Source organism: Eptatretus burgeri, chromosome 11 (assembly GCF_056783735.1).
Source record: "Eptatretus burgeri isolate ZD-2024b chromosome 11, Ebu_testis_v1, whole genome shotgun sequence".
Classification (NCBI taxonomy): Eukaryota; Metazoa; Chordata; class Myxini; order Myxiniformes; family Myxinidae; genus Eptatretus; species Eptatretus burgeri.
In genome coordinates this window covers 47227573-47240850 of record NC_140971.1, presented here as the reverse complement: position 1 = coordinate 47240850, position 13278 = coordinate 47227573, and the positions used below count along the sequence as shown (strand labels likewise).

General features: G+C 45.5%; 2 protein-coding genes across 5 annotated transcripts in view; one reads left to right on the top strand and one right to left on the bottom strand.

Annotated features, from left to right (window-relative positions):
* The window catches only part of LOC147017007 (A disintegrin and metalloproteinase with thrombospondin motifs 7-like), a 130520-nt gene extending 127432 nt beyond the window's left edge, over positions 1-3088 (top strand). For both annotated transcript variants that reach the window (XM_085846343.1, XM_085846344.1), the window contains one exon: positions 1859-3088. In XM_085846343.1, the coding sequence (XP_085702469.1) occupies positions 1859-1870 (12 nt within the window). In that variant the 3' untranslated portion in view covers positions 1871-3088. The remainder of the gene's footprint in view (positions 1-1858) is intronic.
* A 94-nt stretch (positions 3089-3182) lies between these two features.
* CIAO2A (cytosolic iron-sulfur assembly component 2A) overlaps positions 3183-13278 on the bottom strand; it is a 33430-nt gene continuing 23334 nt past the window's right edge. For all 3 annotated transcript variants that reach the window (XM_085846341.1, XM_085846340.1, XM_085846342.1), the window contains one exon: positions 3183-4817. In XM_085846341.1, coding sequence (XP_085702467.1) covers positions 4754-4817 — 64 coding nt within the window. In that variant the 3' untranslated portion in view covers positions 3183-4753. The remainder of the gene's footprint in view (positions 4818-13278) is intronic.

Sequence of the window (13278 nt, the reverse complement as noted above, 5' to 3'; positions counted from 1 at the left end):
AATAGGAAAATAAAATCTTACCTCAACAGATAAGAGGTTTGAATCCAGTTCATCAACTTGAAGGTTTAGTTCCATACAAGAAGTCGATCTCCAAGAAACCCCAAAGTCATCCCACTCAAGGCCGAGCTCGTTCTGTGGGTCTTGGTCGCTCACAAGGTCTTCAACCAAGCCAACAATTTCGCCCCAAGTTGTGGCAAAATCGGTATTTTCAGATACAATTTCCAGTGAGAGAAAATAATAATGTATTAATTAAATTATTTAATTATTAAATGAGTCGATGCTTAAATCAAACTGAAAATAGGGAAATACAATCTTACCTCAATGGATAAGAGGTTTGAATCCAGTTCATCAACTTGAAGGTTTAGTTCCATACAAGTAGTAGAGCTCCAGGCAAGCACACAGCACACCATTGCCAGCAAAAAAAATGTTTAAAATGGAGCCTGGGCTTGAGGCTTTTATAGGGAAAGGCTGGTGGGTGTGGTTTCCTTTGGAAATTCCCTGGGCAAGCCCAGGCAAGCCTTCGTTGGGAAATTTTTCAAAACCATAACATTCTAGAATTTTCTAGTGATTTCTTTGTGAGTCAGAGATGAACTGGAAATGATGTAAGAGTAGGCGGGGCTTAGCAAAAGTGGGCGTGGCTTATGAAAATACCTCATGAAAAGTGGGTGGGGCTTAGAGAAAAGTGGGCGTGGCATATAGAAAATCTCGTGCAAGTGGGCGGAGCTTATGAAAAGTGGGCGTGGCTTAACAAAAATAACCTGTGGCTCAGGAGGTGGTCAAACAAGAGCATTAAGAGAAGTTTATCATTTCGTAATGACACAAAAGGGGTATCTTAAAAAATATAAAGATTCAAATGTTTTGTTTTTAAATATGTTAGATGGGGATTATTGTGCAAAGAAAATTAAACTATTGAAGGAATTTGAGAATGAACAAATCTTTATAGGTTCAATGAGTGAGCTAAACAATATGCATTGGTTATTTGAAAAAGTGTCCCTCAGCTTACATGTTTCAGATATTTATTTAGAATCACCTTTAACAAATCACATTACCACTTTACTACTTGAACAAATCTTTATCTTATTGCATTGGTTATTTGAAAAAAGTGTCCCAAGGTTAAAAGGAGAGACAAATAAATATACCTTGGGATAAAAAGGGGGTTTACTTTTTAGGCAAAAAAATATGAATCGCTGAAAATTCCCCATTCATTTACATGGGGAAAAGTGAGCCAGAATCAGTATAATCACCCTACTGATACGTATTTGGTACATTTATGAGTTATATTGGGTTCAATAACTGTGAATTACATCAGAGTTGTGAAACATTTTCTTGCATTACACGTTTCCTCGTGGTGTTCGGAAGACTACACAGGCTGCAACGTGCATCGAATAAATTGCAAATTGTTTTTCACCCTCAAGGTTGAAATTGTTAAAGTGTGCTCAAAGACTATGGATCGTATTATAATGTCCTCGACAAAATTTGAAGTAATTGTTAATTATAAATACCAATTACTCTGCAAGAGCTGAGAGGATGCTTTGACATCTTCAATTCAGGATCATATTCATTACAAACTTGCAAAATTACTTGTCACTTTGCTGACAGATTGAAAAGACAACATGTTGTACCTCACAAGCATTCTGCTCTATTCACTCTATAATTTGTCCAAAGTTATCTTCCATGAGCTTGGAAGTCAGCCAACATCACCTTCATCAACCATCACCTTTATGACCATACCACCCCTTCTCCATATCTGATTCATCCATGTCCCTTTTTGCTTCTTCACCCCATCTTCTCTCAACCATTCCTTTCTCCATTCTCTGCTCTTTTTTTTTCAACCTATTTCTTGTTATCCCCTCCCCAGGTGCCTACATAAATAGTGGCTTACCTGGTGTACAATGAGTCATGATGAGCTGGACACACTTTTACAAGTTCAATTTGAATATAAACCTTCCTTGAAGTAAAGGAAGCATCCCACCATAGCATGACTTTCTTGAGACCACACATCACATTTTACAGGGTTAGAGTTCCCATGAGCATGTCAAAATGATTGCCTCAAAGGTGGGGCTATGCTTATATGCATTAGCATTATGAAAAGGCCAAAAAAATTGTCAACATAGATGAATGGTAAAATAAATAAATAAATTGATTTACTTGAAAAGTACAATCCCATGAAGCAATCCGTTTGGCTTGAGTTTGGAACAACAAAATGGATATCTTGAATCTGAGCATAAATTTTTTGTTGTACTATCTCCCCATCTCCCCTAAAATTGTCATTTAATAAATAAAGGTTACTAGCAACGTTCCGTTTTAATTATTGATGAGTTTTGCAGGGCTGTAATGATGTCTTTTAAGCAGTGTATTTGCCGTGTTACTGCAAACAATGTGTTCATTAATCCCAAAATATCAAGAAAATGTCAAAAGAGATCATGATGCGAAACCAGAAGAGGATGGTGGCATCGTAATGTGATGCCATTCTTCTTCATCCTTCACAATCCCAAAACAAAATTAAAATATCAAAAGATGTCATGATGGTAATCCATAAGAGGATTGTGGTGTCGATTTGTGGCATCGTAATGTAGTGTCATTCCTACCTTGTTTGGTTGTTTTTTTTGAGATATCATCCCTCTGTTTTTATTTTTTAATGTGTTTTGTTCTTGTACATGTAAAGCTAACGAAAGAAACACATTCCTGACTTACCTATGTTCATCAGTGCTATTTTTTTGTTGTTGTTACTTTGACTTGATGAATCGGGATGGGCATGTGAGCAAAAGAAAATATACAACGTAAAAACCCGGCCAGAATTACACGGGAAGTGGTGTATTGGGGGCACTTCTCCGCTCTGTACGGCTGGCAGTGCGACTTTTCCGTCGAGTTTTTGATATTGTGTTGTCTTTGCCATCCAGCTCTAACTGATAATTAAAAAGAAATATAAATTTGTGCTCTGTTCCTTTTTATTCATATGTGTTGGGTTATAATTTCTGATTTACAGTACACAGTGCCAATAGAAAGTCTACACCCCCTTTCAAAATTTTCACCTTTTGTTGCCTTATCGCCTGGAATTAATTACATGAAATCAGAATTTTTCCTCACTTTATTTACACATCATAACCCACAACTTCCAAGTGAAAAACAAATTCTACAAATGCCAAAAAATTAATTAAAAATACAAAACTGGAAAACCTTGGTTGGATAAGTGTAATCTTTTTTATTTATTACAGTGACCTCAGACTCATGGAGGGGTTCGTATATACATGGAGGGGCATAGACTCCATCACATATCAGATTCTGACAACAACATAAGGAGATATCAGTATACTTTTTTGTAGGCAAAATAAAATTTTTAAAAATGACAAATGGTAATTATTCTTTACTGAAACGCTAGAGAAAAAGAAAAACACACCAAAACAGGCTAGCCAACCTAACCAAAACAAACGATTAAACAAATTGCTAACAACATTCCATGTTGTGTCGATGGAAGGAAGAGTGTGTTGATAACTCCAGTTGACACAGTACTGCACCGCCCTACACTCGAACACTGTCTGACTGATGAAGACTTTCACGTGAATAAAGGTACTTTCTTTGGAGCAAAGCATAACTGATAAAATGTTATTAAACAGGAAAACTGTTTAAATGACCTGTGAAAGCATTGCTTTGTTATCGAGTCTTAAGCTCATGATGGAGCTTATTGATACATCAATTACAAAACAAAGACATACAAAATGACATCGGGGTACTTTGACATGCATCGCGAGGGCATTGTTTGAATATGGACATATCAACACAGTTTATGGGATCTGAACTTGGAATCCCAACATCAAGAGCCAAGTGCTCATTGTAGTGAATGTCAAACAGGCCCATTGCTGGAGAGTTTGTAAATTTAGGTAAAATAGAAATTTAAGGTACAAACTATCAAATGTTAATTATGTTAATTAAGGATACACGGTTATAAGGAACCCTGCTTTGGCAAAAAAAAACATCACAATCAAAAGGTAGTTTTTAAACATCTCACGCACTCTTACTTTCCCAACAAATTCCACTGATGTCACGTCTCATATTTTACGCAAAGTTATTCATGGGAATCAAAATAAAATAAAACTATTTAGACGGTGGTCCGTGGTAAGGAGACGGTGGTCTGAGGAGATCGGTGCCTCTCATGGTGGGCCTAAAACAGGAAGATCTCGAAATGCATCCACCTCCAAATGTCACCGTCGCTTCGTTTTATTGAAGCGCTCTACCTACACCCATCTGTGTCGTCAGTGGATCAGGTGCATTTGAACACATTGAACATCATTTTCCCTCACGTTGTGACAGAGCTGACAATCACCACTCACATCAACAGCTCCTTGTCTATAAAGATGGGGATGCTGGAGAATCCCTTTTCTTTTCAAATAAAACAAGGAATACCTTCCAGAGTTTTTAAAATCACATCCAAATATTCAGACATGAGAACGATAGTTGCAGACACATTTTATACCAGCTGCTGTATGGTCACCGTGTGAGGAAGGGTTAAAATGACGTCATGATCTCTGGAGAGTTCTCAGTTGTCGTACATGAACGAGAACAGAGAACGCCATCTACCCTAGAACATAGTAAAAAAACCCCTTCAGCATATGTATGTCACCTTAAACGAGATGTCTTCTCCTACATATTCAGCTGCTGTCAAATAGCATGCTGGGCATTTCCCACAAACTAGTTTGTTTCCCTGCGATAGATTTGGACTCAGTCGTCTCGTTCCTTTATGCAGCTCTCCACAATTTCACGCAAGCTGGAGTTCTCCATTGCAGCAGCGATTCTCTCCTTGTCGTTGATCTGCTTGTTGACTGAAGAGAAACGAAAGTAGGTTGGCATGCGAAACTTAACAAGCAACTCACAAATTAATTTTTTTCTTTAACAGTATTCATTGCAATATGGCAACAACAGGTTGCAACGTGGCTTTCACAGCAGATGTTTAAAGAATTTTAGGTAGTGGTCTTTGAAGTAAGAACACAATAAACTAATCTAGAGAGTTCATTGAACACCTTACCCCCACACTGTCTTGAGAAACAAGGACGTGGGCATAGTCTACGAGTGGCAAAAAACTCATTGGTCATGATGAATTAAAGTGCCGTAATATTTTGTGCAAGTACTGCTTAAAGGAAGGATTTTGAAAGTGCTAAAAAGGCGATTTGTGTTCTTCAGTGTTCAAGTATATAATACAATTGAAATAAAATTGAGATTTTAAAGGTTGGAGGAAAAAAAAAAAAATCGGAATTTTACTGCCGTTGTTTACCGCTGTCTTTTACATGTTACATTGTTATAAGTGCCTGTTGTTTGTGTCCTTTATGACGTGTTTAAAAACAGTAAGTTTCCTGTTTGGAATGATTTTCAATTTTGTTTCACTGCCAGACAGGCAGACAGAGCAAAAATAATTATCTCATTAGTCTCTGCACATGCACGATCAGGTCAAATTCAGAGCCAAAGCACTGCTAAGCTGCAGGTTCGTTTAATAATTCATGTTCCGATTTGTGTTCATAATGTAACATTCAATTGAAATCAAGTTGCTCTTCGATGATAAACTGACATTTGTGGACGGACAAAATGAACCAATTGCTTAAAACCCCGGTTTTCGCTTCGCGTGTGCAGGGTAATGAGAGTTTGAAGTGTCCACAGACGATTAAACGGTTCAAGGTGTAAACAGCACAAACAACGAGGCAACAAAAGGACAAAATGATGGTGTGGATTTCACACACACAACAAACACACGAGTGAAATTAAGGCACTGACATCAAACTCGAGCGAAACAAAACAATCCCTCTCCCTTGCGACCCTCTTCCCCATGACACCTGCTTATGCTTTAGCCTTCTGATGGCTTTGACATCACAGTAGCCCAGGAGATCTGTGCTGTGGTCACACATCGCATTAGCCCTTTGATAGTTACAAAAGCTCTTAAAGGAGTGAGGAGGTATGTGAAATAATCGACGGTGCTGTAACTCAGTGGATAATTGACCAATTAATTTGCAAATCAAACTTGCTGCTTTGATTTTGTGCATTTGACTTTCTGCCCTGGAAACAAACCGTTCCAGGCAAATGTCTGCATTAACATTTTGAAGAATAAAATCTTCAAAAGCAATGCTGACGCTTTTGCCACTGTGCATTGCCTTTGCCAAGGTCGATCTGCTACTTATAACGGTGTCGGTTGAGGGTTTGGACGTCGTTAGCATATCCTTCTGTTTACAATATGGTAACGAGGTAGCACAGTTTCTATTTAATAGCAATGGGCAGTGTATAATAGACCGCTGCTGCGATCGCTGACATGCATTACTTTGTTTTCTTTGCATGAGTTGTAATAAAAAATATACCTTAGTTTCTTCAAGAGGTAACTATGATAAAAAGACAAGCCTGGTGTTGGCGCAGTGGTTAGGGCAGCGGCTTGGGATCCAAAAGGTCCTGAGTTCAAGCCCTGTTGGGCCACTGAATTAATACACCAGGGGGTTGACTCAGCCTGTCATCCTTCCGAGGTCGGCGAAATGAGTACCAGTATACTGGGCTGGTGTATACCCCGGTTAAATAGGTGTACCATATCCCTGTGTCGCAAGAGGCGACCAGGGTTGCGTCAGGAAGGGCATCTGGTGTAAAACATGTGCCAAATCACTATGCGGATCATACGGATGATCCGCTGTGGCGACCCCTAACGGGAACAGCCGAAAGAAGAAGAAGAGTAACTATGATAAAAAGATAATTTAATAACTCCCCCTCCCCACATCGCATCTGATCAGATACATTGAAAACGGTGATTAGAATGCATTTCTGTGTATAAACGCCAATGTTCGTCCTATTTTCTCACCTTTTGCTGAAACTGAAACTTGAACCATCTTAACGATACAAAAAAAAATGAAATAAGAAAGTGAATTAATCAAGATATAGCAGTGAGGGAGTCTGAATGGACTTTACATAACGGGCCTTAATTTCACTTAAAATGCATTTTTATCTAAAAACGCTAGATTTTCTTCCAGTTTTTTGCATACGAAACTTACATCATCTTTGCAACTACAAAAAAAGAAACCAGATATCGAAATAGAGTTAAGATGAAGCCGTGAGAGTGCAAGAAAGTGCGTGCCTCACAAAGGAGGCTAGACGGAGCGAACAACATGGTGGTGATTTGACTTTGAAGCCCCGCCCTGAACTGAGAAGCCACTCCCCAAACGGAAGAACAGACAGACTGGTGCACATTGTTATATATGAGAGAGAGAGTGTGAGAGAGAGTGTGTGAGAGAGAGTGTGTGAGTGTGTGAGTGAGTGAGTGAGTGAGTGAGTGAGTGAGTGAGTGAGTGAGTGAGTGAGTGAGTGAGTGAGTGAGTGAGTGAGTGAGTGAGTGAGTGAGTGAGTGAGTGAGTGAGTGAGTGAGTGAGTGAGTGAGTGAGTGAGTGAGTGAGTGAGAGAGAGAGAGAGAGAGAGAGAGAGAGAGAGAGAGAGAGAGAGAGAGAGAGAGAGAGAGAGAGAGAGAGAGAGAGACCTCTGACCTCAATAAAATGTCTGGCAGGATAGTTCAGAGGGAGCACATGCACTTTTGGGTTGTCTATTCTGTGTTCAACCTTCCTGGAGAATATGCTCCCTAACCTTCATCCATTTGTGCTGTTCCCTTAAAACTTTCAAAGGTACACAAATAAATAATGTCACAATCTATAAAAGCATTACAATTGTCTCATTTTTGAATAATCAAATGCCACTCTGTGGCCTACCTTAGTCTCCGTCTTCATTCACTCTGAACTTCTCCATCACAATCAGTTTTAATGTCACAAACATATTGAAACAGTAACATGAGTGGCTTAGAAGAAGGAACAACAATGAACTCAAAACTATTTGTATCATAACAACCATGAGTCATCTCCACACAATCAACTCCACGCACATTCTCTTTAGCTCCTCCCACAATGATCCATACGTTCAATCAGCATATCCAACTCAATTGATTCTGACCATTCATGACTGACAGATAACTCAGCAAAAGTTAACAGTGATGGGTGTCATTATTACTGAGTGAAAACAAGCAATATATTGTTACGGATTTCAGAATCCGGTCTGATGAATGACTCCACACATCCAGGTCCTCAGACAGTAATTTCCTTAAATGCATGTTCAGATTAGCCCCATCCCCACGTCTAATGGGATCTTAAATGTGATGCGTTGAGAAGGGTAAAGAATAGATCCCCTCTCTTATGGGAAGCAAGCCTGGATTAGTGGTTAGGGTGCGGCTTGGGATCCCAGGGTGCTGAGTTCAAACCCCGTTGGCCGCTGAATTAAATATCCCATCAGAGATGGGGAATCCCCCGCCATTGAATGAAAAAGGTCATACATATTCCAGATAATGAGGGAGGTGAATTGGAAACAAGACACCATTTGGTCATCATCTCGAAAAAGTTCCCCAGGGGTGAGGAACGTAGTAACCAAAAATAATTGAAATCAGATAAGCGGTTTTCCATTTATTACAAAAAACATTTTTTTCAAGATGGCTACCCCAGTCGGCCATCTTGGATCCGGCCACGGCCAAAATCAATAGGGGTCTTCCTTTTCAGGTGGTACATGTGTGACCCAAATTTCAAATCGATATGGCAAACAGTTTATGAGTTATCACACTCACAGCTATAAATGTTGAGGCCCGGACAGACGGACGGACGGACGGACAGCCGGACAACCTGGGTGACAACAATATCCCCCTTCTGCCATGCGGAGGGGGATAAAAATACACCAGGAGGTTGACTCAGCCTGTCATCCTTCCGGGTCAGCAAAATGAGCACCAGTGTACTGGTAAGGGGGACACTGCATCAGCGGCATAGCCATGTCCCAACCAATGATTCAACCAGCAGCCACAGGCTGCACTCGATAGAGATAGAGAGAGATGGGAAGCTTTTTTCTTTATGACAGACACGTTTACACACATTTCTTTCACGAGTTCCGAAGCCTGCCCTTATATTTCCTCAGCAACATTCTTTCGCGAGCTCCGACACCCGCCTTTTTTGAGAGCGCACAGGTCGTCATGGTAACCATGCACAAGTGGGGCAGGGTAAGCTTGGGGCGGACTGTGCCAGCAGAGACGGCCCACAGATATAAAACAAATGGAGGTCCGTTCTGGGGAGAAAAGCGGAGGCGAAAAAAGTGAAAGGAAAGTGGAGGCGAGAGGAAAGCGGAGGTGAGAAAAGTGAGAGGAAAAGGGTGAGAGAAGTGAGAGGAAAAGGGCGAGAGAAGTGAGAGGAAAAGGGCGAGAGAAGTGAGAGGAAAAGGGCGAGAGAAGTGAGAGGAAAAGAGGCGAGAGAAGTAAGAGGAGGCAGAGAGAAGAAAGAGAAAGAAAGCCAGAGAGGAAAACGAGGAGGAAGTGTGCAAGCCCGCAAGTGAGCAAGCGAGAATGTGGTGCGCGTGTGGGTGTGAGCAGCGCCGCCAAGTGAGGCACGGGTCGGTCACCAACAACACCAGGGTCTAAACTCGCAACAGACAATCTCGGTGCCCTCCAGATGTCGACTGCCGTTCAAGGCTGTTCGCAAGAGAGTGCACAACAAGGGTGGGTGCTGATGACGGACGTGACACGCACGCACACATTTCAGGACGTTTTCACTTTCACACACGTTTCACACAGATTTCAGGATGTTTCACACAGACGACTACTTTCTGGTGAGCGAGACGATCCTTCTCCCTTCCGCCCCCCCCCCCACCCCCCGAATGATCTGTTGGGTACCTATTAGAGTGTACGAGGTGCAGTGGGACGCAAGAAGCACGCGCGCCAGCATCAACTCCGCTTTATTGCGCGACCAGAAGTACACTCCTGCCACCCCTAGCGGGCGAGGCATGATATACGAAAACCCAACCACGTGACACAGCACACTCCTCCCCTCGTAAAAATGACCCGTCACACTATGAAAGGACAATCACAACATGACCACCTGAAACCCATCAACACTCATAATCCTCCAAGTACCGCGGCCGCACCCTGACCCGCCTCAGACGGGCAGCGCCGCCAGACAGTCCAGGCTCAGACACCTCCCGGCTCGGTCGAGGTGACACCCTCGCCGGACTCGCACCTTCCGCCACCCCCGACCGCCCAGCCTGCCCGACGTCCCCGGCTAGGACGGCATCAGGCGAAGACCCCCTGGGCGTCGGCCCAACCAGCCCCGGCGATACAACGTCAGGTGCCGGCGACATCACCGGTGGGGGTCCCACATCGTACGGCCCGGGGAGGTGCGGGGGGGGGGGTGACGCTGAACAGCGATCATGCATTTGGTCCACGTGCCGCTTCCACACATCCCCACCATCAGTCCGCACCATGCAATTCGCCGGCCCCAGCACCACAGAGACCACCGCCGGCACCCATTTGGAACCGTGGAAATAATCGCGCACCATTACCCGTTGTCCCACATCGAAGCCGCGCAGCCGCGTCGGATGCGACATCGCCCCACTCCCCGACCCTCCAGGTCGCAGCAAATCCAGTCTGGACCGCAATGCCCATCCATAGAGACGAATGGCAGGCGAATCACCCGTGACAGGATGAACTGCGTTCCTGTAATGGAGCAAAAAGACATCGACCACCGTCTGCACAGGTGCAACACCCCCCCTGCGCAAAGCCCGCTTCAACATCTTGACAAACGACTCAGCTTGGCCATTCGTCTCAGGATGATACGGTGCGGACCTTCGATGTCGAATACCATTTTGATGCATAAACTCATCAAATACACCTGCGATGAACTGCGGACCGTTATCAGAGACCAGAATCTCGGGTAATCCTTTATTAGCAAAGATCGTCCGCAATTTTTCTACTGTAATGTTTGCTGATGTATGCTGCATTACTACAACCTCCGGCCATTTAGAGAATGCATCGATCACAATCAAAAACATTTTGCCATTAACCGGTCCCGCAAAATCTACATGGACCCTCTGCCAAGCTCGGTCTGGCGCAGGCCATAGACCCGAGGCTCGACGCGGGTTATCAGCATCTGTCTGGCACGTGGCGCAACGCATAACCAACTGCTCAATGTCTTTGTCCAACCCCGGCCACCACAACAGGCTACGAGCAAGACTCTTGGTCTTCACGATGCCAAGGTGACTGACATGCAGTTCTTCCAAACACCGCTGCCTGAACCTCGGTGGAATCACCGTCCTCATTCCCCACATTACGCACCGTTGGACCAACGACAGCTCCGATGCGCGTGACGTGAAAGGTTGAAATGCCGGTGTCGAAGGCAGATCGCTCCAATTCCCCGTAGAAATCGCCTGGACGACACGGGCAAGCACTGGATCACGAGCCGATTCCACCGCGACCTGCCTGGCCGTGACCGGCCCGCTTTGGACCTGGCCCAGCGCGAACACATCGACCCGGTCGGCCAACTCAGACGCAGCTGGACACTCCGCACACGGCAAGCGTGAGAGCCCGTCGCAGTTAGCATGCTTCTCAGTGCTTCGGAACTGAATATCATAATCGTGAGCACCCAGAAACAGACACCAGCGCTGTATTCGCGCGGCCGCTACCACCGGCACCCCGCGCTCGGGTCTCAGGATGAATTGAAGGGGTTTGTGATCCGTCTGCAAAGTGAAATGCTGCCCCAGCAGGTATTGATGAAACCTCCGCACACCCCAGACGAGGCTGAGAGCCTCACGCTCAATCTGGGCATATCCGCGCTCTGCTGTGGACAGGGTCCGGGATGCAAAACAAACAGGCCGCTCGGAACCATCGTCCATCCTGTGGGAGAGCACTGCCCCGATGCCATATGCAGAGCTGTCGCATGCCAATAGGAGCGGACGCGCAGGCTCGTAGTGCACGAGGACCGCATCCTCTGTGAGCCGCCGCTTGACGCGGTCGAACGACGCCTGGTGTGCAGGCCCCCAAGCCCAGCGCTCGTCCTTCCTGAGCAACTGTGTTAACGGCGCAAGTTGTGAGCTGAGCCCGCACACGAACCTTTGGTAATACTGGGCCATACCAATGAACGAGCGCAGCTGCGTCTTGTCGCGAGGCGGTGGCATGTGCTGAATCGCCTCCACCTTCCGAGGACCTTTCAACAGCCCCTCCGGCGTGATGATGTGCCCGAGGTATTCCAAGCGCTGCTTGAAGAACGCGCACTTGTCCCTGTTCAAGCGCAGGCCGCACGCTTCTAGCTTTGTCAACACTTGGGCAATGTTCGCAAGATGCTTGTCCGCCGTTTTCCCCGCAATGAGCACATCGTCCAGGTAGGTCTGAGCGGGCAGGCCAATGCAAACCTGATCCATGGCTTTCTGCCACAAAGCTGGGGCCGAAGCAATCCCAAAACAGAGTCGGGTATATCGATAGAGTCCTTGACACGTGTTGATTGTCAAAAGCTCGCTACTCCCGGGATCCATCGGCAGGTGAAAATATGCATCAAGCAGGTCTAGCTTCGTGAAGTATTGACTCCCCGCCAATCGCGCATATATTTCATCGATTGACGGCAATAGATACCACTCCACGCTGAGCCCCGGGTTAACCGTGGATTTGAAGTCCCCGCACAATCGGACATCTCCATTCCGTTTCAGCACCGTGACAACCGGAGTGGCCCAATCTGAGTATGACACCCGTTCGATCACACCACAGGCCTCCAGCCTATCCAGTTCACCCTTGACCTTGTCCCGCAGGGCATACGGCACAGGACGTGGTTTACAAAACCGAGGAACCACCCCCTCCTTCAAGAAGAGCTTTGCCTCCATGCCCTTGAGTTTCCCAAGGTCGTCGCTAAACAACCCTTGATGTCTTTGAAGAATCTCTAACTGATCCTCCCACCAGCTCGGCACGGGTTGCACAAGGTGAACTGCGGCCCAGTCTAGCCTGATGCGGGCCAGCTAATCTCGGCCGAGGAGAGACGGTCCCCTCCCCCGCACGATGTACACCCGAAGCGTGGAGACCCGGCTTTGGTACCGCACAGACACGTCTGCCATCCCGACTGGCGTTATCTTCTCGCGGGTGTACGTAAACAGCGTGAGGTTTGACCTGATAAGCTTCAAGCCGTTGAGTCTACACGCGGTCTGCTCGCCGATGAGCGACACCGCTGCTCCCGTATCGACCTGGAACGTGATCGGCGTTTTGCTCACTTCGACTTCCACCGTCATCGGGCGCGCCGCCGCCGGGCCAATTGAAACCAGGTCCATCAACGGCCGCTGGTTCTGCCCCGGGTCGCCTCGCACATCGCCGTCCCTGACCTTAACGGCGGCCGGCGCCCCACGGCACACACGCGCCAAATTACCCACCTTGTGACAATTTAAACACACGTTGCCTTTATACGGGCACGCACGGCACAGGTGTCGACCTCTGCA